Source organism: Rana temporaria, chromosome 3 (assembly GCF_905171775.1).
Source record: "Rana temporaria chromosome 3, aRanTem1.1, whole genome shotgun sequence".
Lineage (NCBI taxonomy): Eukaryota > Metazoa > Chordata > Amphibia > Anura > Ranidae > Rana > Rana temporaria.
The window spans coordinates 110,873,140-110,899,622 of NC_053491.1; the positions used below are offsets into that span (position 1 = coordinate 110,873,140).

Sequence of the window (26,483 nt, forward strand, 5' to 3'; positions counted from 1 at the left end):
ATGGGAGGACCAACAACAGTAACCTCTAACTAGCTTCTTCCAGATGCTGGCTCTACGGTCAAAACTCCCACTCATGCATAGGAGTTCAGTCATTCAGTCTCTTATGCAATACAGGGCCTGCCTGCTTGCAATTTTTTTATCTAGACTTTAGTTCCACTTCAAGGCAACATATGTCTGAAAGCCATATTACAGCACATAGGTGATCCCGGGAGTGGAACGGCTACTATAGTAGCCCCCAGATGAATACACAGAAGCCTTTTAAAGCATAGTTGTGTTTTGTTCTTGAGCAAATGATTTCTAGTGTGTTTCTATTGTTATTCTAGTCTGGAGGATGAAGCTGTTCAGACTTATGAAGATGACTCCTCTCATGTTCCTGAGCCGTTGATCAGAGAAGTCTCATGGGAAGTACACCCAGAATGCTCCCAGGGTTGCAGCCATGCCAAGCTTTGGGATTCAGAACCTGACAGTGAACATATTACAATAAAGGTGAATGTCAGGTTATTTAATAGTGACTAAAGGTATGGGATTATTACACTGCTGAAAAATCAGTATGTATTTACCACAGGGTATCAAAGTGGAGCCAAGTAATGAATGTGATTTAGCAAATCTTGCCATATATGAGCAGAGGTCTCACTCTGTATCCTGAGAAGTGAGACATCAGCTTGTTCTTGAAGCCACCTCTGATTTGGCTGAGGGGTAAATATAGGGCATATGGAGGTGACTATACCAGGGTCGGAATGACCATTTGGGCACTTGAGCACTGCCCAAGGGTCCCATGCCACTAGGGGGCCCCATCAGGGTTGCCAGCCTGAGTAAAACCAGGGACAGTATGTAAAAATCTGTGTTTTAAAAAAAATCCCAAGATTATAGCTGCCCCGCCTCTCCAGTACCTTTTCAGTGTGTATGTATACTGTGTGTGTATATTGTGTATCTGTGTGTGTATACTGTGTATGTATACTGCATGTGTGTGTGTATACTGCCTGGGGGCCCCATAATCTATTGCCTGGGGGCCCCATAATCTCCTATTGCCCGGGGCCCTATAATCTCCTATTGCCCAGGGGGCCCAATAATCTCCTATTACCCGGGGGCCCCATAATCTCCTATTGCTCAGGGGGCCCATAATCTCCTATTGCCCAGGGGCCACAATTAGTTGTCAGTCCGCCCCTGGATTATACCATCTTATTCCTCCACAGAGATGGAAATAAATGGCACCAACTAGATAGGAATCTGTGAGTATGGTAATGGACATTCCGAAGCACTTATTATGGCCCCCTAGATAAATCCAATATGAACTGATTTTGGGCTGAATCAGAACAGGACACGTAGATTATTGTTTTTTCATTTTTCTAACCAAACATCTGCAATCTGATTTGGCATCCCAGGGTGACAAACATGTTTTCAATCATTTGATCCCTAAAAGGAGTAGCAGTGGTGGTGGATGCCTCAGCAACAATTTTCAGTGTTTTAAAAACTATAGTGGCCAGGCCCAGCTGCAAGCAGCACTCAGGCAGAGCCTAAACTATATGTTTGCTTACTACATCGGTTCCAGGGTTGACATGGACCCATTGACTAGTGGGTGTTCAGCCCGGGCCACTGGCTGGAGCTTGGCTTGCACAGTATATTCTGGAGCCTCTGGCTTGCCCTGCAGCCAGTGTGCTGTCTGGAAAGACCTTCGGTGCAGCAGGATATTTTTTACTGAGAGACAAATCTGCCTGTCCTATGACACTGTGGACTGGCTAACTTTCATTAAAAAGAACTAGTCTAGGATTACCAATGACTACAATATCTCTTCTGCTAATGATACAGACTAAACATTTAGCTGTCACCTGGTTAAAAAACATACATGATACCTGCCACCTCACCTGGCTTATTCTAGCACTGTAAAAACATTTTTGTGGCTACGGTCTATCAAAATACACTCTAATGCTTATGGAACTCAGCATTGGCCATGCTGCAAAAGACAGGTTCTGGGAAGCTGGCGTTCTTTTCTCTGCATCAATGACTCATCATTTAGGATGCGTTCAGCACTTTGGCACCTTTTGAAGAGACTAAAAATTGTGAGCCATGGAGATGCTGCGATTAGTGGGACATTTCCTCTATATTCTATATTTCAGGAATATGTGGAACTATGGATATGCCAGGGGTTCAGGGAATGGGAGATTGTGGTTTTGAAGTCGTTTTTGCAAACTATGTTATTAAACTATTGTGCCACTGACAAATTGGTCAAAGTTGAGAGCGCCCCCTTCCCCCCCAAATTGATGGCCGGTGTGAGAAGGGCCCCCCTACATTTGTAGTCACTGGGAAAAGGGCCCACTTATTGGAAAAGACCCCTATTATATTGATGTCAGTAGGAGAAGGGCCAAAGGGCCATCTTATATCGGTGTCAGTGGGAAAAGTTACCCCTTGCATTGGTGTTAGTAAAGGGGACCCCTTCCAATAGTGTAGGTGTAGTGCTCCCTTACATTCATGGCATGGTGAAAGAATTTAAATTGCTTTAAAGACTTTGTGATATGAACAAATAAAAACAGCTAATTTTTGGGGGCCAACACACTCCCCTCATATTAAAGATACAAAATAAATCTATAAAGGATGTATCCATATACAGCACACAGGGTCAGGAAGGGGGGCAGGAGGGGTGGCATATCATGTAAGGGGAGGGGCATCTTGACCCGAGTTCCTGACACTGTAAGCTGATAGGTGTAGTGACAGCAGCATCTGACTACTCCTATCAGCTTTGTGCTGGAGGCGATATACTCTGAAGTGTAGGAGAATGCCGAGAGTAGTTGTGGGCTATGTTCTCTCCCCCTTCAGCTTCTTCCCTCTGCCACACAGCATTATTGGATCGGGACTGTCGGATCTGCTCTGTGCAGTGTTTTCTTACCATTCCCCTATCTCCTCACTTCTGTCCCAGCAGCAAATAAAGTAGGTAATCGGCAGGTAAGTAAACACTCCACACTGCACTGTCCCCCATCTACTAGCCAGTGGTGTTCTGATCCAATCCCATGCCCTTGCTGCAGCAGTGGGCATCTCTCCTGCTGACTACCTCTTCAAAGAGTAAATTATGTTAACTTGCATACACCTGAAAGAAAAAAAGCAAACTGCACCAGTAAATAAGAACCTTGGAGCTCTCACATGTGGCTGCCAAGGGGCCAAACATTTAGTCCTTCTTTTCAAACCAAACTTGAGATTAAAGCGCTATCTTTAATATATTAGGGTTTGACAGACAAATTGGTTTAGACGAAAATGATGAATGACACTTGTCTGGTGTAATGTGAAATCTTCTGTTATCCCATGCCCAAGGTTGGTTTCACTCTGCCACACTGCAGTTTGGCTGCAGAGCAGGTGCAGCGTAGTGTACCCATGGTTTTCATGTGTGTTACCTGTGGTTTCCCGTAGATGTCTATTAGATTGGGAGTTTTTGGTGCATTTTCTGAAAGCACACCAAAAGTCCTGCATGCTGTATGTTTGGTGTGTTTTTGCAATCTAATAGAAGTCTATGGGAGACAGTGAGTAATTCCACAGAAAAAAACATACTGTGGCCAAATCACAGCACACAGGGCCACTGATAAGGCAGTACAACTGGTCCTGTTGTACTGAGCCCAGGCCTCATCAGTTAAACAGGGGGGCCTGGGGCAGCTTCATTGTTCATTTAACCTAAATGAATAAATCTATTTTACTAGACCATACCCCTACTCCTACTTGCTTACCAGGGCTTAAATTACATTGCCCTGGGCCCCATCACATCAACAGAGGGACCCAGAAGGTGGGAGCAGAGGAGGAACTCTTCTTTTTATTTTCGGGGATGTAGGCGGATAAAGTCAGTCCCACTGCATCTCAGAGGCTGGTGTAGACAGGTTTGGAAGGGCCCCGTCAGGAAGACTATACGGGGCCCCATGATTTCTAACAGCAGCCCTGACAGCGTGTCAGTGTGAAACCACCCTAATTCAGATGTTCAGCTGGTTCCAAATGTATGGCCAAAGATGTTAAAAACGTGCACTGAGGTTTGTGTTTGACTGTAGATTTTATACTGCTCTTATATAAACTTCACCGGAGAAGGTATTCTATCAGTTCTAAATAATTGATTTAGCAGTCTTGTGGATTAAATGATTAGAATATTTTAAAGAAAATTAGGGGGATTTGAAATAGGAGGGGGTTGGTGGTAGGAGGGGAAATGATTATTACTGGGGGGTGCAATGATTTGTGCTGGGAAGGAGGATTTCATCAGGGGGTAGTTGTACTGGATGAAGGGGAAATTTCTGTTTGGTGAGAAATTTGTCTTGCAAAAGGAAGGAGGAGAGAGGGATTTGTTCTAGAAGGGGAAATGTGGGGGGAGGGGGTTGTGACGGGAGAGAGGGGGGGGGTCCGAATGGGTGATTTGAGAAGGGGGGTTGTGGAAGGCAGGCAAAAAAAAAAAAAGTAATTTATTCATTTATGCAATATTTTTTTTTAATATTCATTTTTTTAATGCAGTATGGCTACTGCATTTGATTGTCTATTATTATGTTATGTTTTTTGAGTTTATGTATTTTTAAATAGAGTGGTCAAAAGAGCCACATCTATTGGGGGAGACATACTAAAAACTGGTGCACACAAAATCTGATGCAGCTGTGCATTGTAACCTAACCAATCAGTTTCTAGATTTTATTGTCAAAGCTTATTTGAACAAGTTGAAGTTATAAGCTGATTGGTTACTATGCCCAAGGCTGCACTAAATTCGTTGCACACCAGTTTTGGTAAATCTCATCTATAGTGTTTCACCACTGTGCACCTCCACTACACCTTAGGTCATTCCTGCTTACCAGAACATATTGACCCCCTATTACAGAAGAACATAAGAACTGTATATTTAGTGTTTCACCACAGTGCACCTGGTCAAAGAAGGCTCAAATACAGTCAAATCCACCTCACAGGACCACCAAGACATTCCACTAGTTTAGTTCATAGGCCACCCTCCGGTACAACCATTAAAAGTACCTTTTATTTATTATATATATTAAAAGCTTGTAAAGTATAAAAACATGTAAAAAAAAAAGCGAAACACAATCACTTGTTGCGGCCAGTCCTGGGAGAGGGGCGGACCTCTTGTAGATGTCAAAAGCGCGATGACGTCACAAACAGAGGCTTCTTCCTATGCGTTTTGCTACAAATAGCATCTTCTGTGACATGGGAATTTGTGGGAAGAAGTGATATAGGAAAAAAAAAAAGCAGATGGAGGAAGGCAAAATAAAATGGAAGAAAAAAAGGAGGGGGGGGGGGGGGGGAAAAAGGTAGAGGAAAATGAGAGGGGGGAGAGGAAAAGGTGAAGGAAAGAAAGGAGAAGGAGGGGGAGAGGAAAAGGGGGAAACAGGAGGAAAAGGACTAGAAAGAAGAAATATTAGAGTTTTATTGAGAATGAGGTATGGGCTATTGTAGGGAATCACTCATATTAATAGGTGATATCCCATTTGAAGTTTAGACCCTTCAGGATCAGAGTGTCAAGTTTAAAGATTCAATACACCTCCCTTTTGCAAAAGAGGGAAAACCGGTCACCACCACGGACAGGACAGTCTACTCTTTCCACAGTCTGGACTTTTAAAGATTGTGTATTAGAGCCATGGAAGTGTCTAAAGAGTGTCTGGTTAGGTTAGGTGTTTTTATTGGTGTGTATATTGGAGAAGTGATCCCTCATCCTGCAGCAGCAGCTGATGATGTATTTATTCTCCACTACCACATGGAATCTCCACCTCAATGACTAAGCCCCAAGGGCAGGGCAAAACACATCAATAGTATGGCCTGGATGAGCCTAAACAGAGGCTGCTTTTACTACAAAGACTGTTGGATTTTGCTGGATGTGCAGCACCTGGGGTGTTCTTTTTTTACATTTGTATCCATTGAGCCAAGACACGCTCTCCCCTGACCTGCACCCTCAGCGGTAATAACTGGATTGGTGACTTGGAGCGTCACCTGGGTTAAGAGGCTGATTTATGCGCTTATATCACAAATCATTAAAGCAATTTGGACTTTTTCACTATTTGGTCTGGTGCTCTATTTTTTTTTTTTTAAAACCTTTAAAGTGACTGTAAAGGCTAAAGGTTGTTTACCTTTATGCATTCTATGCATGAAGGTAAAAAAACTTCTATGTGCTGCTCCCCCACACCCCTTCTATTACTGATCTGAGCCCCCTCTCAGTCCAGAGATGTGCACAAGAGCCTTAGCTGTCCCAGGACTCCCTCTCCTTATTGGCTGAGATAGCAGTGGGAGTCATTGGCAAAGCTCGGGAGCGATCATGCACCAATGCCCCTATAGCAAGCGGCTTGCTATTGTGGGCACTGGTCAAGGAAGAGGAGTCAGGAGTGCCAGTGAGGGACCCATGAAGAGGAGGATCAGGGCTGCTCTGTGCAAACCACTAAACAGAGCAGGTAAATATAATATGTTTGTTTCAACAAAGTATAATGTTTTCTCCGTTTTATAGAACAAATAAAGTTTGAAGTTCCAGCACCTCTTAAATATGTTTTTGGATCTTACATGTCATGCCCTTTCACACTAGTGCCAGTAGGAGAAGGGCCTCCTTACATGAGTATCCGTGGAAAAAATTCCTCCTGATGTTACTGTCAGTAACATAATAGCACCAAAACATTGGTGTTAGTGGGAACAGGGCCCCCAAAGGTTGGTATTTAGTGAGTACTTACATTAACCAGAAGAGACACTGATGGTGGTGCTAGCTTCTCTTAGTGACGATGGAATAGAAATTATGAGTGTACCATGCAGCAGAGCTCATTTGATTTACGCAGAAAGCCCAAAAGCCAGCTGTAATATTTTCACTCACTAATACCCTGGATAGTGTTTAGTCTCTGACATCCTGTGGCTCATTTACCCCAACCAACAAATGTGCCCCAGGACTCCAGAAGCCAGTGTCTCAGGAACAATTGAACCCTTAAGAACTAGCATTTTTAGACTGGGTTAAGAAGTGGCAGCCTCCATAATTTACTACACTTACAATAAAAATGTGTTCTTACTCATACATCACAGGGCACAGAGGACATAATTTTTATGACTTCTTGAGTTATGCTGCCACCTCAAGGTGAATGGACACTGGCAGAAAAGTGAGAAATCCCCACCCAAGCACGACCTCTTTCAGCTCAACTAAGCTTCAGTTTTTAGCTAGTGTGCTTGGGTGATGGATGTACCTATAGCTGTCTCTCTGGAGATTGCTTTTGTGGGCTTTATTTCCCCAATTATTGGCCTATTCCTGAGACTCCTTATGGGGCAGAAGAGGGCTTTATCCAAATCAGTCACTGCATCCCGGACTCTATATGGAAGAGCCGGGACAGCATGTAATACTACCAATTAGTGCTGGATCCAGCAGGCAACAATCTCCAGGTTTCAGTTTATCAGTAAAAATCAATAGCAGGGTACTTTACAGGTCCAGAACAGTGCTTCAATGTAGGGAAACTCAAGTCCCTGAGGGCCATGCAGGGTGCACCCACTGTGCTGGATGATGAGTGGGCCTGCTGGCCCTGCTACATGCACTGCTGAATACCCCTGGGCTTTGTGAAGATGGTGACAGTTTTCCCACTGGTATTTCTGGGTCAGTAGAGCTGGTTTGGCTGTGTTTTTTGGGCACAGTAGTGGTGTTCCAATGTGGGGGGGGGGGGGGGCTTCTGCGCATGCACAGACACTATTTTTCTGGTTCCACTAGCAGCATGTGTTTTTCAAGATCCTTTAGCTCAGAAACAGACACCCTATACTTCTATCACCTGAGTGGCCAATCACTGCAGGGTATGGAGGGCCTACCTAACCTCAGAAAGCCATGACCTCATGCAGGCAGAGATGTGGGGAACAGAATGATAGATTGGTCTCCCAAATCCTTCTATCAGGTAGGCAGGACACACTACACAGTGTGCCCTACAATGGCTCCCTAAAAGGTAAGATTACCTGAAGAAGGCGTTTTCACTTCTGAAGCTATTTATTCAGCAGTACCCCAAGAAGAAGGAATTCTACAAGACATGGGGTCCTCCAGCTGTTTACCCAGCTATTTCATACCTAAACAAGACCCTGACATTCCTGGTGGAGATCATGGTTTTTAAAGACACCACGGATGAGAGGCTAAAGGCCCTTGGTAGCAATGGCTCTCCATTCATCAGTGGCTATAGTGGGGTTCTGCCAAGCCCTTAGAGTTTGAGCAGAATATATGCTCCGTTCCAGAGCATGAAATCCAGAGGATCTGTCCAAATTAACAGAAGTTCACAGCTTTCACTTCAACAGTCTGATTTCTTGATTGATCTACCTGGGGGTCCTCGAAAGGGTCATGTTGCTGCTCGAGCCACTATTTCTAGGTTGATTCATCAGCTTATTTCTCGTGGCTACAGTATCAAGGGCAAGGTTCCTCCTTTCATGGTCAAGGCCCATTCCACCAGTGACTCCTGGCATATTTAGCATCAAGTTTCTTTTGTTCAAGTTTGTAAGGCTGCTGCCTGGTCTTCTCTTCACATGTTTACTAAGTTCTACCAGGTAGATGTGTATGCCTCTGCGGACACCAAATTTGGGTGTATGGTCTTGCATTCAGCTTTGTATTTGAATCTCCCCTATTTTGTTTTTGGGTTTGGACATGTCAGCCTTGTTGTTTTGTTCCCCACCCCTCATGTTCAGTGCTTTGGAACATCCCAAATAGTCATGCATATGAATTCCTGTGTCCTGTGATGTAAAGAATTAAGTATTTTTGGTTTACCTGTAAAATACTTTTCTTGGAATACAATATATAATACAGAGGTCCTTTCCCTCTTGTCTGTTCCTCATTGCTTGCTACAAAACTGAGACTTAGTTGAGCTGGGAGGGGTTATGCTTTGCGGGGGCTTCCTGCTTTTTTTGGCCAGTGTCCATTCACCTGAAGGTGGCAGCATAACCCAAGTAGTCATTTATAGGAAGTCATCTGTGTCCGGGGATGTGCTCCAAAAAGATTTTACAGTTCAACCAAAAATCCTAATATCTGAAATATTAATATATATATATATATATATATATATATATATATATACACACACAACACACAGTATCTCACAAAAGTAAGTACACCCCTCACATTTTTGTAAATATTGTATTATATCTTTTCATGTGACAACATAGATTACTATTTGCTACAATTTAAAGTAGTGAGTGGACAGCTTGTATAACAGTTTAAATTTGCTGTCCCCTCAAAATAACTCAACACACAGCCATTAATGTCTAAACTGCTGGCAACAAAAGGGAGTACACCCCTAAGTGAAAATGTCCAAATTGGGCCCAAAGTGTCAATATTTAGTGTGGCCACCTTTATTTTCCAGCACTGCCTTAACCCCCTTGGGCATGGAGTTCACTAGAGCTTAATAGGTTGCCACTGGAGTCCTCCTCCACTCCTCCATGAAGACATCACAGAGCTGGTGGATGTTAGAGACCTTGCGCTCCTTCACCTTTCCATTTTATGATGCCCCACAGATGCTCAATAGGGTTTAGGTCTGGAGACATGCTTGGCCAGTCCATCACCTTTACCCTCAGCTTCTTTAGCAAGGCAGTGGTCATCTTGGAGATGTGTTTGGGGTCGTTATCATGTTGGAATGCTGCCCTGTGGCCCAGTCTCTGAAGGGAGGGGATCATGCTCTGCTTCAGTATGTGACAGTACATGTTGGCATTTGTGGTTCCCTCAATGAACTGTAGCTCCCAAGTGCCATCAGCACTCATGCATCTCCGAAAACCATGACACTCTCACCACCATACTTGACTGTAGGCAAGACACACTTGTCTTTGTACTTCTCACCTGGTGGCCGCCACACACGCTTGACCCCATCTGAACTACAGCCATGTAGACCAATTTGATGCAGTGTGTGGCGTATGGTCTGAGCACTGACAGACTGACCCCCGTCACCCCTTCAACCTCTGCAGCAATGCTGGCAGCACTCATACATCTATTTCTCAAAGACAACCTCTGAATATGATGCTGAGCAAGTGCACTCAACTCCTTTGGTCGACCATGGCGAGGCCTGTTCTAAGTGAAACCTGTTCTGTTAAACCACTGTATGGTCTTGGCCATCTTCTTATAGCCTAGGCCATCTTTATGTAGAGCACCAATTATATTTTCAGATCCTCAGAGAGTTCTTTGCCATGAGGTGCCATGTTGAACTTCCAATGACCAGTATAAGAGAGTGAGAGCGAGATTTAACACACCTGCTCCCCATTCCCTCCTGAAACCTTGTAACACTAACAACAGTCACATGGCACCGGGGAGAGAAAAATGGCTAAATGGGCCCAATTTGGACATTTATACTTTGGGGTGTACTCACTTTTGTTGCCAGCGGTTTAGACATTCATATCTGTGTGTTGAGTTATTGTGAGGGGACAGCAAATGCACACTGTTATACAAGCTGTACACTCACTACTTTACATTGTAGAAAAGTGTAATTTCTTCAGTGTTGTCAAATGAAAAGTTATAATAAAATATTCACAAAAATGTGAGGGGTGTACTCACTTTTGTGAGATACTGTATATATAGATAGATATAGATATCTACATGTATGTATAAGCTTTATACATTAGCACATTGAAAGTTAAAATTGTGGTTCATTTTTAAATTATGCATATTATTATGTTGTCTCAGAGTGAACTGTTTAATAAATATATTGATCAAATGCTGAAAAGTACTGCACTAAATCTATGCTTCTGAGAATTGTTTTTTCCATTTGATTGTATTTAGAATGTAGATTCAGGGATCACGAAAACAGAAGAGACTACAGGAAATAAGACTGGTGACTTTAAATGTGGTGTTGAGAAAAAACAACTAGAAAGATTGTCAAGCGACCCCCTAACACAAAGCGACGACAGCACTAAAAAGGAACACATTGCAATAAAAGATCAAAAAGCAGTAAGATATGAACTGGACCATGAAGAGGATGAACACAAAAAACACGCCTTAGTCAAAAGCACAGAGGAACCTACAGAATATAGTAGCACTGTAAATAAGGAACATGGAGAAGATACAACTTCCTCTATGGCATTTATGGAAGATTCATCAAAGTACGGCTGCACTGAACCGGTAAGATTAGCTATAAAATGAACCACTGCTAGTAACTGTGTATGATTTCACTGTAGCGCTCACCCCCGAAAGAACCACTGGTTATATTTGGGATGGCCTGTTACCTCTGTGACTCTGCCGTCTAGGGTAGTTGATGAGAACAGCAATGATGGAATGTCCAAACAGCAGGTGTCTTTTCTTGTGCTTTTATTTTACCCAACACAGTAAACAATAAACTGGAGGTAGATAGTAAAGATGTAAGAGGAAGAGAAATATCGGTTCCAGGCCTAACAGTACGGAAGCAGTCATGCTTCCAACGATACTTTACTTTCGTCGCAACTCCAGCCGGAGTGGGTATAGTGTACCTGGACAGGCCTCTCACACCGACCTGGCAGCCAGAGTATCACTCAGAACTTTGAGGGAAAGGATCTCTGCCACAGACCCTCCCTAGAACTTAGGTCATGGAGACAATCCTCCTTAGTAGAATTTGCGCTTTAATCTTCCTCAGGTAATTTTCAGTTAGGTTACCGACTGACAGGTGGCTAACCTCCAACCCCTTCAGTGTCTGGTTACCTTGATCCCCGATGGATTGTCCAGGCCCTATTGGATCGCCTGCCTCTCTTGGCTCGCCTCAGGCTGACTCCCCACCGAACAGCTATCTCGCTTGGGATCTTTTCCTCAGAATTTGGGGACCCAGTAGATCACTGGGGCCCCCGCCAGAGCTTTAAATGTTCCGGGCCGTCATGGTCCCGGAACCAGGAACACCTCGTGGCACTCGCACCCCGGCCTGGTAGGCCATCTCGTCGGGGAGCCGTGATGTGTGGTCACCCTGAAGGTGGGTGCCACACCCAGAACAAGAACCCCGCCTGATGGCGTCTGCTCCAGAAGTACCCTCCCCCAGCATGCCCCACGAGGGAAACTCCCTCCCTATTGGCTGCTGGCAAGAGGCACCCTAGCCTGAACTCCACTGGCGCCACCCGTCGCTCCGGGGTGGTATAACACCCCAGCAACAACAGAATGAGCCCACAGCACAGCCCAGCTAAAGCAGAGACCCAATTTGAACAAATCAACTGGATGAGAGCTAACTAACTCTCTCAGTCCCCCTTAAATTTAGAATAGCACCGGTACTTGAAAGTACACAGGCGCTACATCACTTTCTACATCATGGTGGCAACCATGTATAAAAAGGACCGTGTATGCCCAGCCTGAGCTGTATTTATTAACAAAATTACAATTTACTTGGTATCCTTATTGCAAGGAATCTGGAAGATGAACAAAGTATAAAAAAGGAATTTGCTGAACCATGTATGGAATATGCTTACAGTGCATACAAGTAACTTTCCTCTGTAAATTCTTGCAGTAGCTCTCTTTTGCTCTAAGTACATTTAGGATATTATCTTTAAACTTTAAAGCCATCCACTGTTTTAATGAAAGGTATAAATGCAGCCAGTATGTTGAAAACTACCTCCTTGTTCACCACGGGTAATGTTTGTTTACATGACTTTCCTGGGGAAGAGCCTATACTCTGGAATTATCTTTCTTCCAACTAACTATGGGTTGTTTCCAACCATCTCAGTGTTATAGCTACGTCATACACTGAATCTAAACCCCAGCTAAAGACACTTAATTTGATAGAGAACTGTGTATTATACACAATCACTATTTTTTATTAGAATACACTATTTTCACCTTTCTTTTCTTTGTTGTAGTGCTACTGATCTTGTGCAGCCCCTTTAAAACCACTTCCTATCTACATGCATTGTCTCCAGTGTTGGCTGCAACACAGAAGTATAATGGGGAGACCATTTTTACCCCATCATAGAATAAAGTGCCTACAAAATGGTCTTTATGGCAGGATCATTAGTTATTATTTTATTGAAAGCTGCATATTTAAAAGTAATGAAAAAGCAAATGCTTAAAGCGGTGGTTCACCCTCCATAACAACATTTTAGCATAAAATGAGGCATAGTAGCGCGAGCTACAGTATGCCTGTCTTTATTTTTTTAGCCCCGTACTCACTGTGCAATCGTAGAGACAAGATTCCGACTCCCCGCGGGGAATGGGCGTTCCTATGGAGAGGGAAGGTGATTGACGGCCGGCTCTAGCACGTCACGCTCCCCGAAGACAGCCGGAACAGGTCTCGGCTCTTCACGGCGCTATACGGCGCCTGCGCACAGACTATGCGCAGGCGCCGTGAAGCGCCAAGTCCTATTTCGGCTATTTCCGGAGAAGCGTGACGTGCCAGAGCCGGCCGTCAATCACCTTCCCTCTCCATAGGAACGCCCATTCCCCGCGGGGAGTCGGAATCTTGTCTCTACGATTGCACAGTGAGTACGGGGCTAAAAAAATAAAGACAGGCATACTGTAGCTTGCGCTACTATGCCTCATTTTATGCTAGAGGAAATTTTTTTTTTTTTTTTTTATTAATAGGGTGAACCCCCGCTTTCCTTCTTTGTCTTCTTTCCCAAAACAGGATTCTGCTGACAAACTAGCATTGTCATTTTTAGAAGCAGCTCAGAATTTAATAGGTGGACTGATACCAGGTAAAGAAGAAGTGGTGGGACGAGTTGTTGTCATATTGACAGATGGTACTACCAATGATGGTGATGTCATTCTAGATCAGGGCGAAGAATTTTCTGAAGCTAGTGGGACAATTAGTATTTTGGAGGTAAGTGGCTGCGTATGAAATGAAGTGTAATTGTTAAGCAGATGTAATTTCCTCGGAGCTTACAAAGGTGAAACCTATTCGTTTTTGCTTTAAGAATTTAAATGTTTTCTTGTGCTTTTGTGAATGCTTAAAGTGGATGTAAACCCTCCATACACCAAGTGAAGTGAACAGCCTCAGATGATACACTGAGATGAAAAAAATAATCCTACATAAGTTTTACATCCATATCTGCTGTCTTCACATTTATACAGTATACTGTTTAGAAAGTTCAGATCGTGTTAGGAAATGTTCTCTTCCTGTTTAACACAGAGTGTGATGTCTGGGTATACAGCCAAGATAGCTAACATTGCTGATTAGAGGAAAAGCACACACCCCCTCTCCTCATAGGCAGAGACTCTCAGAGTTGTTTTGTAACAGGTCCAGCTCCCTGCTAATCTATTTATAGCAACCTCCCCGGACAGAAATTTCAGGCTGCATTTATCTGGTGTGTCAGAGAATTTGTCAGGAGTTATCTGGCTGATAACAAAGGAACAGGTCAGGAGAGAGCTATGGGACTTAGCTCTTTGAAGAGAGATAACAAAACACTGCAGATATATGTGCCCAGCTCAAATTTCATGAATTGGGTTTACATCCACTTTAAGTAGCTTTTTTGTTTTGTTAATAGTACATATGCAGATAAAAACCTTTGTCTTCTTTTTACATGCACATTTTAAGACCTGGGGTTGTAATACCATTTCAAATATATGATAAATAGCAAAGGTAATCTTTTTTCAAGACTGAAAGTACATCGTTGACATGCATATGAGGAAAGAGCCTATCCAGCCAGGGCTTCTATTTTTCCCCTAGGCATTAGCCCTGGCACTGGAAGAGAGGCAGGGGTGAGGTATCCAAGGACCCTGTGTGGGTGCCCCACATACTCCTTGGTGCAGCATAGCACAGGGTCAGTACTTATAATGTTGCATTAGTAATGGTTGTAATAACCTGTGGCTCTGTGTAAAATAAGGTAGGCTTGATTCACCTGCCTGCCTTTGTTGGAGCAATTTTCAGGCATTTTGCCATGACACCCTTGAAGAACCCAGATGGCACCCTGGTTGAGAAAGGCTGATGTAAGAACACCAGCCAGTGAGCAATGCATATGTGCAGACCTGCTCTTCAGAGTACCATTCATTGTAGGTTTTTTGACGTTTCTCACTCAGAAAAAAGAAGCAGCACAGCATAAATCCTATCTCGGATTTGCAGATTCTCTCCAGGGAACATGTAAGGATCTAATGTAAAAAGGGTGCCATATAACTAAAACCTAGGTAAAACTAACCAGACTTTGAATTTAGCACAATAGTTAAATTCCCTGGCTCATATTAGCATAATATAATGCATTCACTCATTTTAGTTGTTAATTGGGGTTGCTCATTAAAGAATATTTCTATTTAAAAGGGATCTTCGGGTGAGGAATCTCAGGACACCAGCTTATCCAAGGAAGAAAGGCATGATCTCAGCCATGAGCCAGTCATCAGTGAGAAAGGGACCAATGTTCTGGATGATAACTATGCTGACCCTTCAGAGGAATGTCCAGGTGGACATTGTACAAGGAAGACAGAGATGAAAAAATGGGTAAATAAAAATGGATACACACTAAGGAGTCTATTTACTCATTCACACATTTTTCCAATTAAATCCAACTAGAACATTTTTGAAATCTTGAGTGAAAGTTCTGTGTATCTTGCGTGAAAATATGTATATTTAAACCTCAAAATTTCCACTTGGGTACACATGCACTAGAGTATTTAGCCAAATAGAAATCATGGGCCAGATTCTTAAAATGCTTACGACGGCGCAACGCCATTTGCGCCGTCGTAAGTCCTAATCTGGCCCGGCGTATCTATGCGACTGATTCTTAGAATCAGTTACGCATAGATATCCATTAGATCTGACAGGTGTAAGGCTCTTACGCTGTCAGATCTTAGATGCATTTTTATTTTCGCCGCCAGATGTCGCCGACGCTGTTTTTCTCCATCGTCTATGCAAATGAGCTATTTACGCGAGATTCCCGAACGTACGCGCGGTTGACGCAGAGAATTTACGACGTTTCCGTAGCTTTTGCGACGCGTAAAGTTGCCCCTGCTATATGAGGGGCAACCAATGTTAAGTATGGCCGTCGTTCCCGCGTCGAAATTTAAAAAAGTACGTCGTTTGCGTAAGTCGTCCGTGAATGGCACTGGACGCCATTTACGTTAACGTCGAAACCAATGACGTCCATGCGACGTCATTTAGCGCAATGCACGTCGGGAAATTTTAGGGACGGCGCATGCGCAGTACGATCGGCGCGGGAACACGCCTAATTTAAATGATCCACGCCCCCTACCTGGATCATTTGAATTAGGCGGGCTTGCGCCGGAGAATTTACACTACGCCGCCGCAACTTTACAGGCAAGTGCTTTGTGAATCAAGCACTTGCCTGTAAAACTTGCGGCCGCGTAACGTAAATGAGATACGTTACGCCGCCGCTGTTATACGCCAGTCTACGAGAATCTGGCCCCATGTGTCTCCAACTCAATACATTAAAGTGTAACTAAACCCTCCCATTCTGTGCAGTCAAGGAATTATTCAGCTTTTGCGTCGGGAACTTCTCGGCACACAGGATCGGCCTGGCCGCTGTAAGCTGAGTGTGCATGAGCCGCTCAGTTTACAGTCCAGGGATCACTGTGAGCAGGCAGGTAGGAATGTTTTATTTGGCACAGCCACTTGTAGTCTCCGCAAGGAGTGCATGTGACGTGTTTTACTGCAGAAGAGACATTGGGGTTGATTTGCTAAGACTGGAGCTCTGCATAGAAACCACTTTCAGGTTTTATTGCAAAACTTTCATTTAACAAGCTGAAGTTTAAAGTCAATTAGCTAGCACTATATGTACAGCTGAACTATATTATGAGTGCACTAGTTTTAGTAAATCTCCCCCATTGCATGTCTCTTCTGCAATAAAATACCTGCCTGCTCACAGTGGGGTTGATTTACTAAACCTAGAGAGTGCAAGATCTGGTACAGCTCTGTATAGTTAGAAACCAATCAGCTTCCAAACCTTTTTTTGTCAAAGTTTAAAGTGATATTAAAGGTAAAAAAAGAAAAAAATAACAAACATGTCAGCTCTGTGCAGCAGTTTTGCACAGAGCAGCCCCGACCCTCTTCTTCCCGGGTCCCCCGGGGGCGCTCCTGTCTCCTCTCTCTTGCCGAGTGCCCCCAGAGCAAGCAGCTTGCAATGGGGGCACCCAAGCAGGTGTGTCTTTGCCAATGAGAAGGGAGAATCCCTGGAGAGCCAATGCTCTCATGTACGTTGCTGGATTGAGAGGGAGCTCAGGTAAGTATTAGGGGGACTGGTGCACACTGAGGTTTACCTTCATGCATAGAAGGTAAAAAACCTTCAGCCTTTAATGGAACAAGCTGAAGTTAGAAGCTGATTGGCTGCCATGCACAGCTGCACCAGATTTTGTTCACTCCAGCCTTACTAAATCAACTCCAATGTGTCATAGTGGAACATTAGTTCCGCTTTAACTAGTTTGGGAAACAGTTAAAGTGGAACTTCAATTTAAAAATGCAAACAGGCAGGTTTTTTTTCTATGCAGAATAGAAACTACTATGTCTCTTCTGCTTTAAAGTTCTTTACCTGAATTTCTGCAATATACACTGAGCTTCGCATCTGCAGCTCAGCGTACAATATTGGCATGTATTTGCGCACAGGAGTGACGTCTTCTTGGCCCAGCCAATCAAAATGGTGTAAGATTGGAACCCCGAAGAAGACCAGCCTAAGATGTCTGCGGCTAGTCAGGGAGCTTGTTCAAACAGTGTTTAGAAAAGCATTGGTGAATGTAAATTATGTCAGACCTTGAAGAGGATGGGCTGCAACAACAGAAGACCAAATTATGTGGGGTACACACTGTAAGAAAATTGGGCAATCGTCTGATTTTCCTCATTGTTTCAAAGCAAGTCGGACCCAAGGAAGGAAATAATGTACAAAAAATCTCATTTGACATAGGCTTTTTTAAACGAAAATCTTTAATTTTGTTCCCGCATGAGAATTTTTTTTTGAGTTTGTCTCTTGGGAAACTTTTGTTCAGAAGATCGGAAAGTTGTTTACACACTATCAGAAAATCTTACGATTGTTCCTTGGACAAAAATGTTTGCCCGGTTTTCTTATAGTGTGTACGAGCCTTTAGGCTTCACTCCTGTCATTTACGAACAATATAGGTATAAGGCTTAAGGGATCTGTGTCATGGTGTTGGGAGCAACTCGGCAAGATCGATTACTTACATTTACTACTACTACCACTATCTTTTATGAGGCTAAGAAGGTCAAAGGGATATTCAGAAACCAATTAACTACTGGTCATATTAGAAGGCAATAATTTACAAATACTACTGCAAAGAAGACTGGAATGAAAGCAGATCAGTTATCCAAACACAACCAATCACATTTACTTTTTTTTTTAAATACAAAAATAAAAAATAAAAAACAATCAGATTGGTTGGTTTGGCCAACTGTACTCTTTTCTTCCTGTTTCATTTTGTGCCAGCCTTTGTACATCAGGCTTGTAGTGGTACTGCACATCTCTGCGGAGATTCACTGCTTCATGAAAAAATAACATCTACATCGTCAGAAAATGTTAATGATTTGAATACCAAATGGGGCTGCTTCCAAGAAAACATGTTTGTTTAAAGTCAGGTTGCAAGTATAACATTACTAAGCTGTAGGTGTCCTAAACTATTATTTCACCACCATTCTTGTTGTAGCATTAAGTTGTAATCTCCATTTTATCAGTTTCAAAATATATGCTAAGAGAGTCAAAGTTGTGTATGCAGTAAAGAATTTCTCTCTGCAGCCAGATGTGCCAGACTCTGAGGAAATTGAGAAGATGACCTGTCCCTCAAATGGGTGTGAAGGAATATTAGAGACATCATTGGAGAAATTTAAAAATGTGGAAAACGAAGAAGAAATAATCATATCAGCTAAAGAGGAAGCATTGACTGAAAGTTTATGTGAGATGGCTAATGAACCAAACCTGGAACTATACATAAAAATCAAAGCAAACAGTGAAGATGGCGTCAATAAGCCTGTTATTGGGCTACAGAAAGGAAAAGGGGAAGAAACAAAGTGCAATGTGAAAGAGGGAAAGACCATTGATAATGTTGAATGTTTAGATAATTTTGGGTGTGAAAAGCTAGGTCTGACAGTAGGCCAAGGAAAAACAAGTGAGTTAAACAGTGAATCAATTTTAGAACAGAAATCCATTGGAGGAAATATTGCACCAAAAACTGTGACAAGTGACAGAGGAGACCCAGTGTCCCAGGCAGAAAATGAGATGAATAAGAGCATCATGATGACAACAACTACAGACAGAGAAGGTGGAGAGAAGATAATGTGCACACGATCAATAGATCACATAGAAAGTGAAGGCTCAAAGACAGATATGCAATATACTGAAAAAGGAAGAGCCACTTGTGAAGAACTTTTAGAAAAGGAAGATGAAGAAAATATCTGCAGAGCAGAAGAAGATAAAGTAACCATAAAACCTAAAACAGCTGACAAACTAGATGGTAAAAAGGATGAACACAAAGATCTGGTGAGTGTTAGATATTTGTCAGTATTAAAAATGTATGGATTATGTATTGCTTGGCTCAATGACAGTAATTTAAATTTTGCAAGAAAACCAAGAACTTTCTTTACGGCACAAATGGTGAGCATCTGGTGCCACAAGGCTCTGCATGGCACAGGATTCCATCTCTGAATGGAAAATGCTATTTATCAAAGCTTACATTCCTCAGAAAACTGTAGATCACAACTAAACAGTGCTGATATGAGCGTAATTTGCAATCAGAGAGGGCCTGTGGCAGAGGTGTCTCCCTGAAGTTCATTCCAGGAGGGTCTGTGGCAGAGACTTTTCCTCAAATCCTGAAGTTCATTCCAGGAGGGTCTGTGGAAGAGACTTTTCCTTAAAGGTTCGAGCGATACTCTGGCTGCCAGGTCAGTGAGAGAGGCCTGTCCAGGTACGCTATTCTCACTCAAGCAGGAGTGGCGCAGAGAAGTGTTATATGTGGGAGCAGGACTGTTTCCCTGTTGCTATGCCTGAATTTGCTATTCTCCTTCTTTCTTCAACTTTTCTTTCCTCACCACAAGTTTTATTGTTTTTACACGGCTGGGTAATAATGAGCATAGCAAAAGACACTTGTTGCGGACATCCCTTTACTACTGCTATATGCACCATTCACCCCTAGGAATTCGGAAGAGCCACGAGATAAATGTGCCACCCAAAACAAACCAGCAGCTCCTTCTGGGGTAGTGCTACACTCCAATTGGAAACAACTGAAAGATCACTATCTAAAACACTATATTGTTATTCCGTTTTCATATAGAAATTGTTATACTGATATATTATCATTTACATTAGGTTGAGTACATTGTGTTGATTACTTTTTTTTTTTTTAAAGCATCCATATAGAGGTTCTCCAGACACACTGGTAAGAAATGTCCTCCTGGCAACTCAAGATCTCATTGGGAGCTTGACGTCACTTAAGGATAGTATGGGAAATAACATCAGAGCTAAAAGTCTGGCCGCCAGTGACAATATAAGTAACACATTACCCACAGGGCAAATGCATGATCAGGTAAGTTTGAAATCTGATAAATGTTGTTAACTAGATTTTTTTTTCTTCAATTTTTTATTATTTATCTAATTTGTCCAGCATACAGGAGAAATAACATATTTACTGATTCAATACATCAAACCAATGAGCGCCAACCCGGATCCTTTCAATATGCAATCTTACTTTTATCTTAAGTACATCATATACCTAATTATATTGAAATCTTCCGTCTACGTTGGTTCTTCCCCTCCTGGATACCCGAACAACATACTTTTCTTTTTTAATAGCATCAAATTAACCCAAAAAGAAAAAAAAGAGAGAGAGAGAAGGGGGAAAAAAAATTAAAAATACAAATCCGATATCTCCAGTTGGCAGGGGATGTAGGGGCAGCAGAGTCCTCCCCTTCCCCCATTTTCCCCCTGTCTCAAGGTTCAAAGAGGGACTTCCCCTCTTCCGAATATTTAAATATGTTCCATTGTGCCCAAGTTTCCGAATAGATCTCATGTCGGTTTTGAATCGATTATAATAAGTCCTCCATCCTATTTACCTCTTCAATTTGTGTGAGCCATAAGAGTATTGTTGGAGGTTTCGTGTCTCTCCACTGCCGGGCAATACACAATCTAGCTGCATTAATGAGATGCGTAAAATGTATTTACTATATATTTTCCCCGGTATTTTCGAGACATGCAGCAAGAAAAAAGCTGGATCTTCTGTGAGGTTATACTCAGTGAATTTCTGGGCTAGATTTTATAGAGAGGAACAACTTTACCATAAGGAACACAAACGAGTGTTTGAGTCTACAGGGCACTACTATTTAAAGGTAAGTAAGGTAAGAGGACAATGCAGGGTTGGTTTATTAGGTTACCTATAATAAACAGCAAACAAATAGGGCTTGTTTAGATTGAGTTGCGGTTTTAGAACCCTCCAATTTCCCCCATTAAGCTGCAAAGGTAGCAATAAGCAGTAAAAATTATTGCAGCAAGCCCACCGAATGCAACACATTCAAGTGAATAGCGAAGCACTGCAAACACGTTGCAACTACGTGCAATGCATGCGGTTGCGGCTTGTTGTTAAGGCAATTATGGGGTTAAAACAAGCAGTTAGAATGTGTCATGTTGCTTCCTCACCCTCTGTCAAATGCCTCTGCAATGCAATCCGAACAGGGATTGTTTTCAGAGGCTCTGCGGTTTAGACGCAAGTCTAAACCTGGCATAAGGCAGCTGGCATGTAATTCAAACATGGTCACTGGTGCCAGTAGAAGAAATAGGTTAATTTACTTAATTAATTTTAACTTAATGTTCTCTGTTATGTTTGGCACGTGACGGTAAGATGAAAAAATTCCAACACAGTACCAGTATAAAAAATGGTATTACAATTCACAATACAAGAGTACAAGCGTAAACCAATACTTGTACATATGAAATTCACACAACATAACATAAGTCACCGGGCCATAGCTTAAAAGGATGTTTGAAAAAAGTTAAAGGCCAAAGCAAGGAAGCAAACATTCATAGCAAGGAATGTAGCCTGAGTAGCCTCTCCATTAGGAAGTCAAGATATAATAGGTCGAAAAGATACTTTTCCAATGTAATGGATCATAAAAAGGGATGACTAGAAGAAATGAAGGCTGCACAAAAATGTAGGCAGATTACATGTTTACTGAACGGTCCAGGGGGAGGGGGAGAAACCAAAAAATCTGGGGCCTTGTCGGTGTAAAAAGGCCAAGTGTGAATTTTTTATAAAAAATATTAAGACAGAGAAAGAAAAAACGAAAAAAAAAAAAGGAGAGACATAGGGAGAAAAATGGAGATAGGCCTGTTGCCAAGTGTCCAATACTATATAAAATGGTGGCGTTTCTGGGGGTTTTGAAGTCTGGTAGAGGAATTCTAAGGTAGTGGACTTAAAAAATTATGGTTAATCATAAATGATATCCAGGGAAACCATATGTCCTAGAAATTATTATATTGTTTGTGTAACTGCGTTGATAGCTCTTCCTTTCTCATAAGGTCATTTAATTAAATTATCCATTCTGTTATAGAGGATATACGCTAAGATTTCTAAAATCTCGGGATTACTGCCCTGGTAGTCGCTGATCAGAAATGAAAATTCCCCTTCTTAACCTCTAAAAAAAGGTTCTGACAGCATGGATACTAATGATATTGGAGGTTTGGGGAACTGTGGAGTTAATTTACTAAAACTGGAGAGTGCACAATCTGGTGCAGCTCTGCACAGAAACCAATCAGCTTCCATTTTTTTTTTTGTCGAAACTTAATTGAACAAACTGATGTTAGAAGCTGATTGGCTACCATGCAGAGCTACACCCAATTTTGCGCTCTCCAGTTTTAGTAAATCAACTCCTGTGTCTGAGGCAAAATCATTATATATTTTAAAAACATTATCCCAAAATGGACTCCAAATAGGGAAATTCCACCATATGGGTTGCATGGTGCCACCCCATTAACAGAAACAATTACCTCCACAGGATTTTGCAGAAAACACCATCGAAGGTGATTATCAATTTTGTGCTACTTTGGACTTTCAAAGAAATGAGGAATTATCAGCATTAGGACCCCTGAACAATACCTGTGACCCAGAGAAATGTGATGAACTATCCAGGGAACAGGACAACAATACATGTTTAAAAGGAAACAAGGAACATCCATGTACCATGGAGGATGAAAAAGAAATGCAGAATGGCCAGCAATCTGAACTTTACAGTGGTGGAAAAAGCACCATAATAAATAGTGGCAAGCTTTCAGAAGACAAGATTAGTCAGTTTTTATTACAAGAAAATAACAATAACAGTCAAAGCAACATTAATCAGAGAATGGCTGAAAAGGTGGGTCCTTTATTGCTACAATTATTATTCCCCTGTAGTTAAGAACTTTATGATAAATTATACATATACCTAATATCATTTGGAGCTTTATGTTTACAAGGTCAATTTACGAGGGACATCTCTGTGGTAGGAAGCATTTTATAACTAATTGTCAATGAGAGGATAGGCTGCTTTTTTTTGGACTGAATGTCAGGCCTGCAGTAGATTCTATGGCTGAGACGTCAGCCCAAGTATCTTTTGTTGCGGATGGGGTTGGTCCTCAGCTTGGAGGGTCCTGACACAGTAGAGGTCATTATGAAAAAATTGTTTAAGGCAGAACTATGTACAAAATTGCAAAATAAGTATGACATATATAAAAAGCAGTCCGTGTCTAGCATTAGCACAGCAGTTCTTGTTTTTTTAAGACTCTAAAGTACATTTAAAATGACATTTCCATCTAATATATGCAGCAATACAGAGGTGGCTCTTAATGCCTAGCTACACTTACTCAGCTGTACTGTTTAATACTATATCTAAGGTTGATGTTAATATAGAACACTACTATAAAAGGTATATATTTTATTGCCCTAATTTATTACTAATTCAACATAGGATGCTAATTTCTTTAGTACATATAATAAACCATAACTATTATTGAGCTTTTATTTGCTCAGTTTTGGTCTGACTGAAAGTGCTGTCCTGTGCAGACTTCCTGTGTTATCGCAAAAAGCCACTATAGTTCGGAATGATTAAAGTAGAATTTAAAGTGTTTGTAAACCCACAGGGACAAAAAAAAAACCCTGCAAGACAAAGGCATAATGAGGTAGTATGCATAGCATAACTTAGATAGAAGCTCCCGCAGCAATGCCGGCACAGCGTTTTGGCCAGCAACATGTCTCCCGGAGTCACTTCCCGGGTATCGCGGGCTCCGGCGCTGTAATTGCCCGGAGCCGCAACTACATCACTCCGTAGCCGCCGGTATTGGTACACTAGCTGAATAAACGGCACGAACGAGCTGTCTCTTCAGTGCGCATGTGCCGATGACATTGGCACAGGCATATATAGTGACTATCTCCTAAACTATGGAGACATTCACGGAAGCTACAGGTAAGCCTTATTATAGGCTTAAGCCTCATACACACGACCGAGTTTCTCGTCAAAAACCAGCAAGAAACTTGCTGTTTTTTTTGTTTTTTTTGCCGAGGAAACCGGTCGTGTGTACACTTTTCGACGAGGAAACTATCGAGGATCTCGTCAAGCCAAAAAGAGAGCATGTCTTCTTTTTCCTCGATGGCAATGGAGAAATTTGGCTCGCCGAGATCCTCGACAGCCTAACAAGGAACTCAACGAGCAAAACGATGTGTTTCGCCCGTCGAGTTTCTCGGTCGTGTGTACGAGGCTTTACCTGTAGGCAAAAGTGGTTGTAAAGGGTTTATAACCACTGAAGGCAACATTTTTTTTTCAAGATTTATAACCTCGGTTTTTAGTCATCTGTGTTCTATTGGGGAGAGTTTCCTTCACTTCCTGTCCCATTGCCAAAACAGGAAGTGAGAGGAAATCCCTTCAAAGTGAGGAAAATTCCTGGTTGTCATCAAACTAATGTCCCTATTGGAAGATTCCCCCTTTATTTCTGTTCTGGTGACAACCCAAAATTTGATTTTCTTTCACTTTCAATTTCGATGATAACAGTATACAGAACAAATACAGAGGGTGAATCTCTGTAACAGGGATGCAAACAGCAATGAAAACCTGACAGGTGTTCTAATACCTCTTTTCATTATCGAAACTAAAAAACTTGTGTCTTTAGTTATACGTTAACCTTTATGTTGTAGAGATCTGAGAGTGGGGGAGGAGGTAGAGCAGTATAGCAAGTGACACTGGCAGGGCTGACTACATCCAGTCCACAAAAAGGTGCTTGTTGTCTTCTAGAGATGTGCATTGATGCACATTTTCATTTGCTTCTGATGTCATGTAATTCACTCAGGTGTGACCTCTTAAATACACTGCTATGGATCCTATTTGTTTTCTAATGATCAAGGATATCATTTTCTTTACCTTACCATTCACCAGGAAGATGCAGAACAAAGTACCTTTGTTCCATCTATAGTTGGGGTGTTGGCGCCCCCTGCCAGCCCACCTTCCAGGGACAAAGAGCTGCATTTTGCTTATATGGAGCCTGATTTGGTTCAGCAGGACAGCAAAATTTTGATGAACAAGTGGAGATCAATAAGTGAGAATCAGATATTAAAGGTGAGGATCAGTGGAGGACAAAAAGGACGTTTATGTAACTACAGGCCACTTCAGAACTTAAAGGTCAAAAAAAATATTTATTCTTAAAGCCAACCTGTTAGGGAAAATATTTTTACTCGGGGCCTGACTTTGAAACTACCGTAAGCTTTCCAGCTGCCCTTTAATTGTCCAGTGAAATGCCCTCATTGGCTAATGAAGGCCTCTCATTGGGTAAGGGAATGACAGTTGGTAGGGCTTTTATAATGGTGTGCATTTACTGTAATTAGTCCATCCTTACGTTGCACGATGGATACATGATGGAAAAGTAAGATATGTTTGCTATTTCACTAGCTGCTGCTAAAGTGATGTAGGCAGTACTATTAGGGTTCATGCACATGGACTTTTATAAGTATTTTGTATGCCAAGCATATATTTCCTGGTACCCGGGGACCTGACTACGTGCCATGAACAATCTGCCATTTAAGTGAATGGTGGATACAGCCATACTTTTCTAAATGCTGATGTTTCTTTGCAAATGTGTTTACCCGTATATATGCATAGTTGAATATTTGCTGAACACAACATTTTTGAGTTTGGGAAATGATGGATGTGTATGTGTATCCAAATAGCTGATACAAAAAAGCACTGGTGTTTTTACGGGAGTACGGTTGAGTACAGACATTCACATGAATGGTAGGCTGAACCTGTACATGGCATGTAGTGCTCTCTGGGCACAGGAAAGCGCTGGAAAATGTCTATACTAGTCCATGTACATGAATCCTTTTGAAACTTCTTTCTGTAAGCAGATGCCAAAATCCTAGGGAATAAAGCAAAAAAACAAACAGCGATTGCACAGATGTTTTTTTTTAACCACTTCAGCCCCAGAAGAATTGACTGCTCAATGACCGCGATACGGCACTGCGTCACTTTAACTGAAAATTACGTCCTTTTTCCCCACAAATAGAGCTTTCTTTTGGTGGTATTTGATCACCTCTGCGGTTTTTATTTTTTGTGCTACAAACAAAAAAATAGCAACAATTTAAAAAAAAAAAAAAAATGTTTTCTTAAAGCTAACTTTTCCCTCAGTTTAGGCCAATATGTATTCTTACACATATTTTTGGT

The 26,483-nt window shown here is 42.0% G+C and overlaps 2 protein-coding genes across 2 annotated transcripts in view; both read left to right on the forward strand.

Moving 5' to 3' along the window:
• Nucleotides 1-20,373, forward strand: part of LOC120930373 — a 59,843-nt gene extending 39,470 nt beyond the window's left edge. The window contains exons 17-22 of the mRNA XM_040341565.1: nt 324-486; nt 10,703-11,041; nt 13,494-13,688; nt 15,120-15,296; nt 18,553-19,293; nt 20,159-20,373. Coding sequence (XP_040197499.1) covers nt 324-486; nt 10,703-11,041; nt 13,494-13,688; nt 15,120-15,296; nt 18,553-19,293; nt 20,159-20,365 — 1,822 coding nt within the window. The 3' untranslated portion in view covers nt 20,366-20,373. The remainder of the gene's footprint in view (nt 1-323; nt 487-10,702; nt 11,042-13,493; nt 13,689-15,119; nt 15,297-18,552; nt 19,294-20,158) is intronic.
• Nucleotides 20,374-24,976: 4,603 nt separating this feature from the next.
• Nucleotides 24,977-26,483, forward strand: part of LOC120931616 — a 39,739-nt gene continuing 38,232 nt past the window's right edge. The window contains exon 1 of the mRNA XM_040343230.1: nt 24,977-25,382. Coding sequence (XP_040199164.1) covers nt 25,302-25,382 — 81 coding nt within the window. The 5' untranslated portion in view covers nt 24,977-25,301. The remainder of the gene's footprint in view (nt 25,383-26,483) is intronic.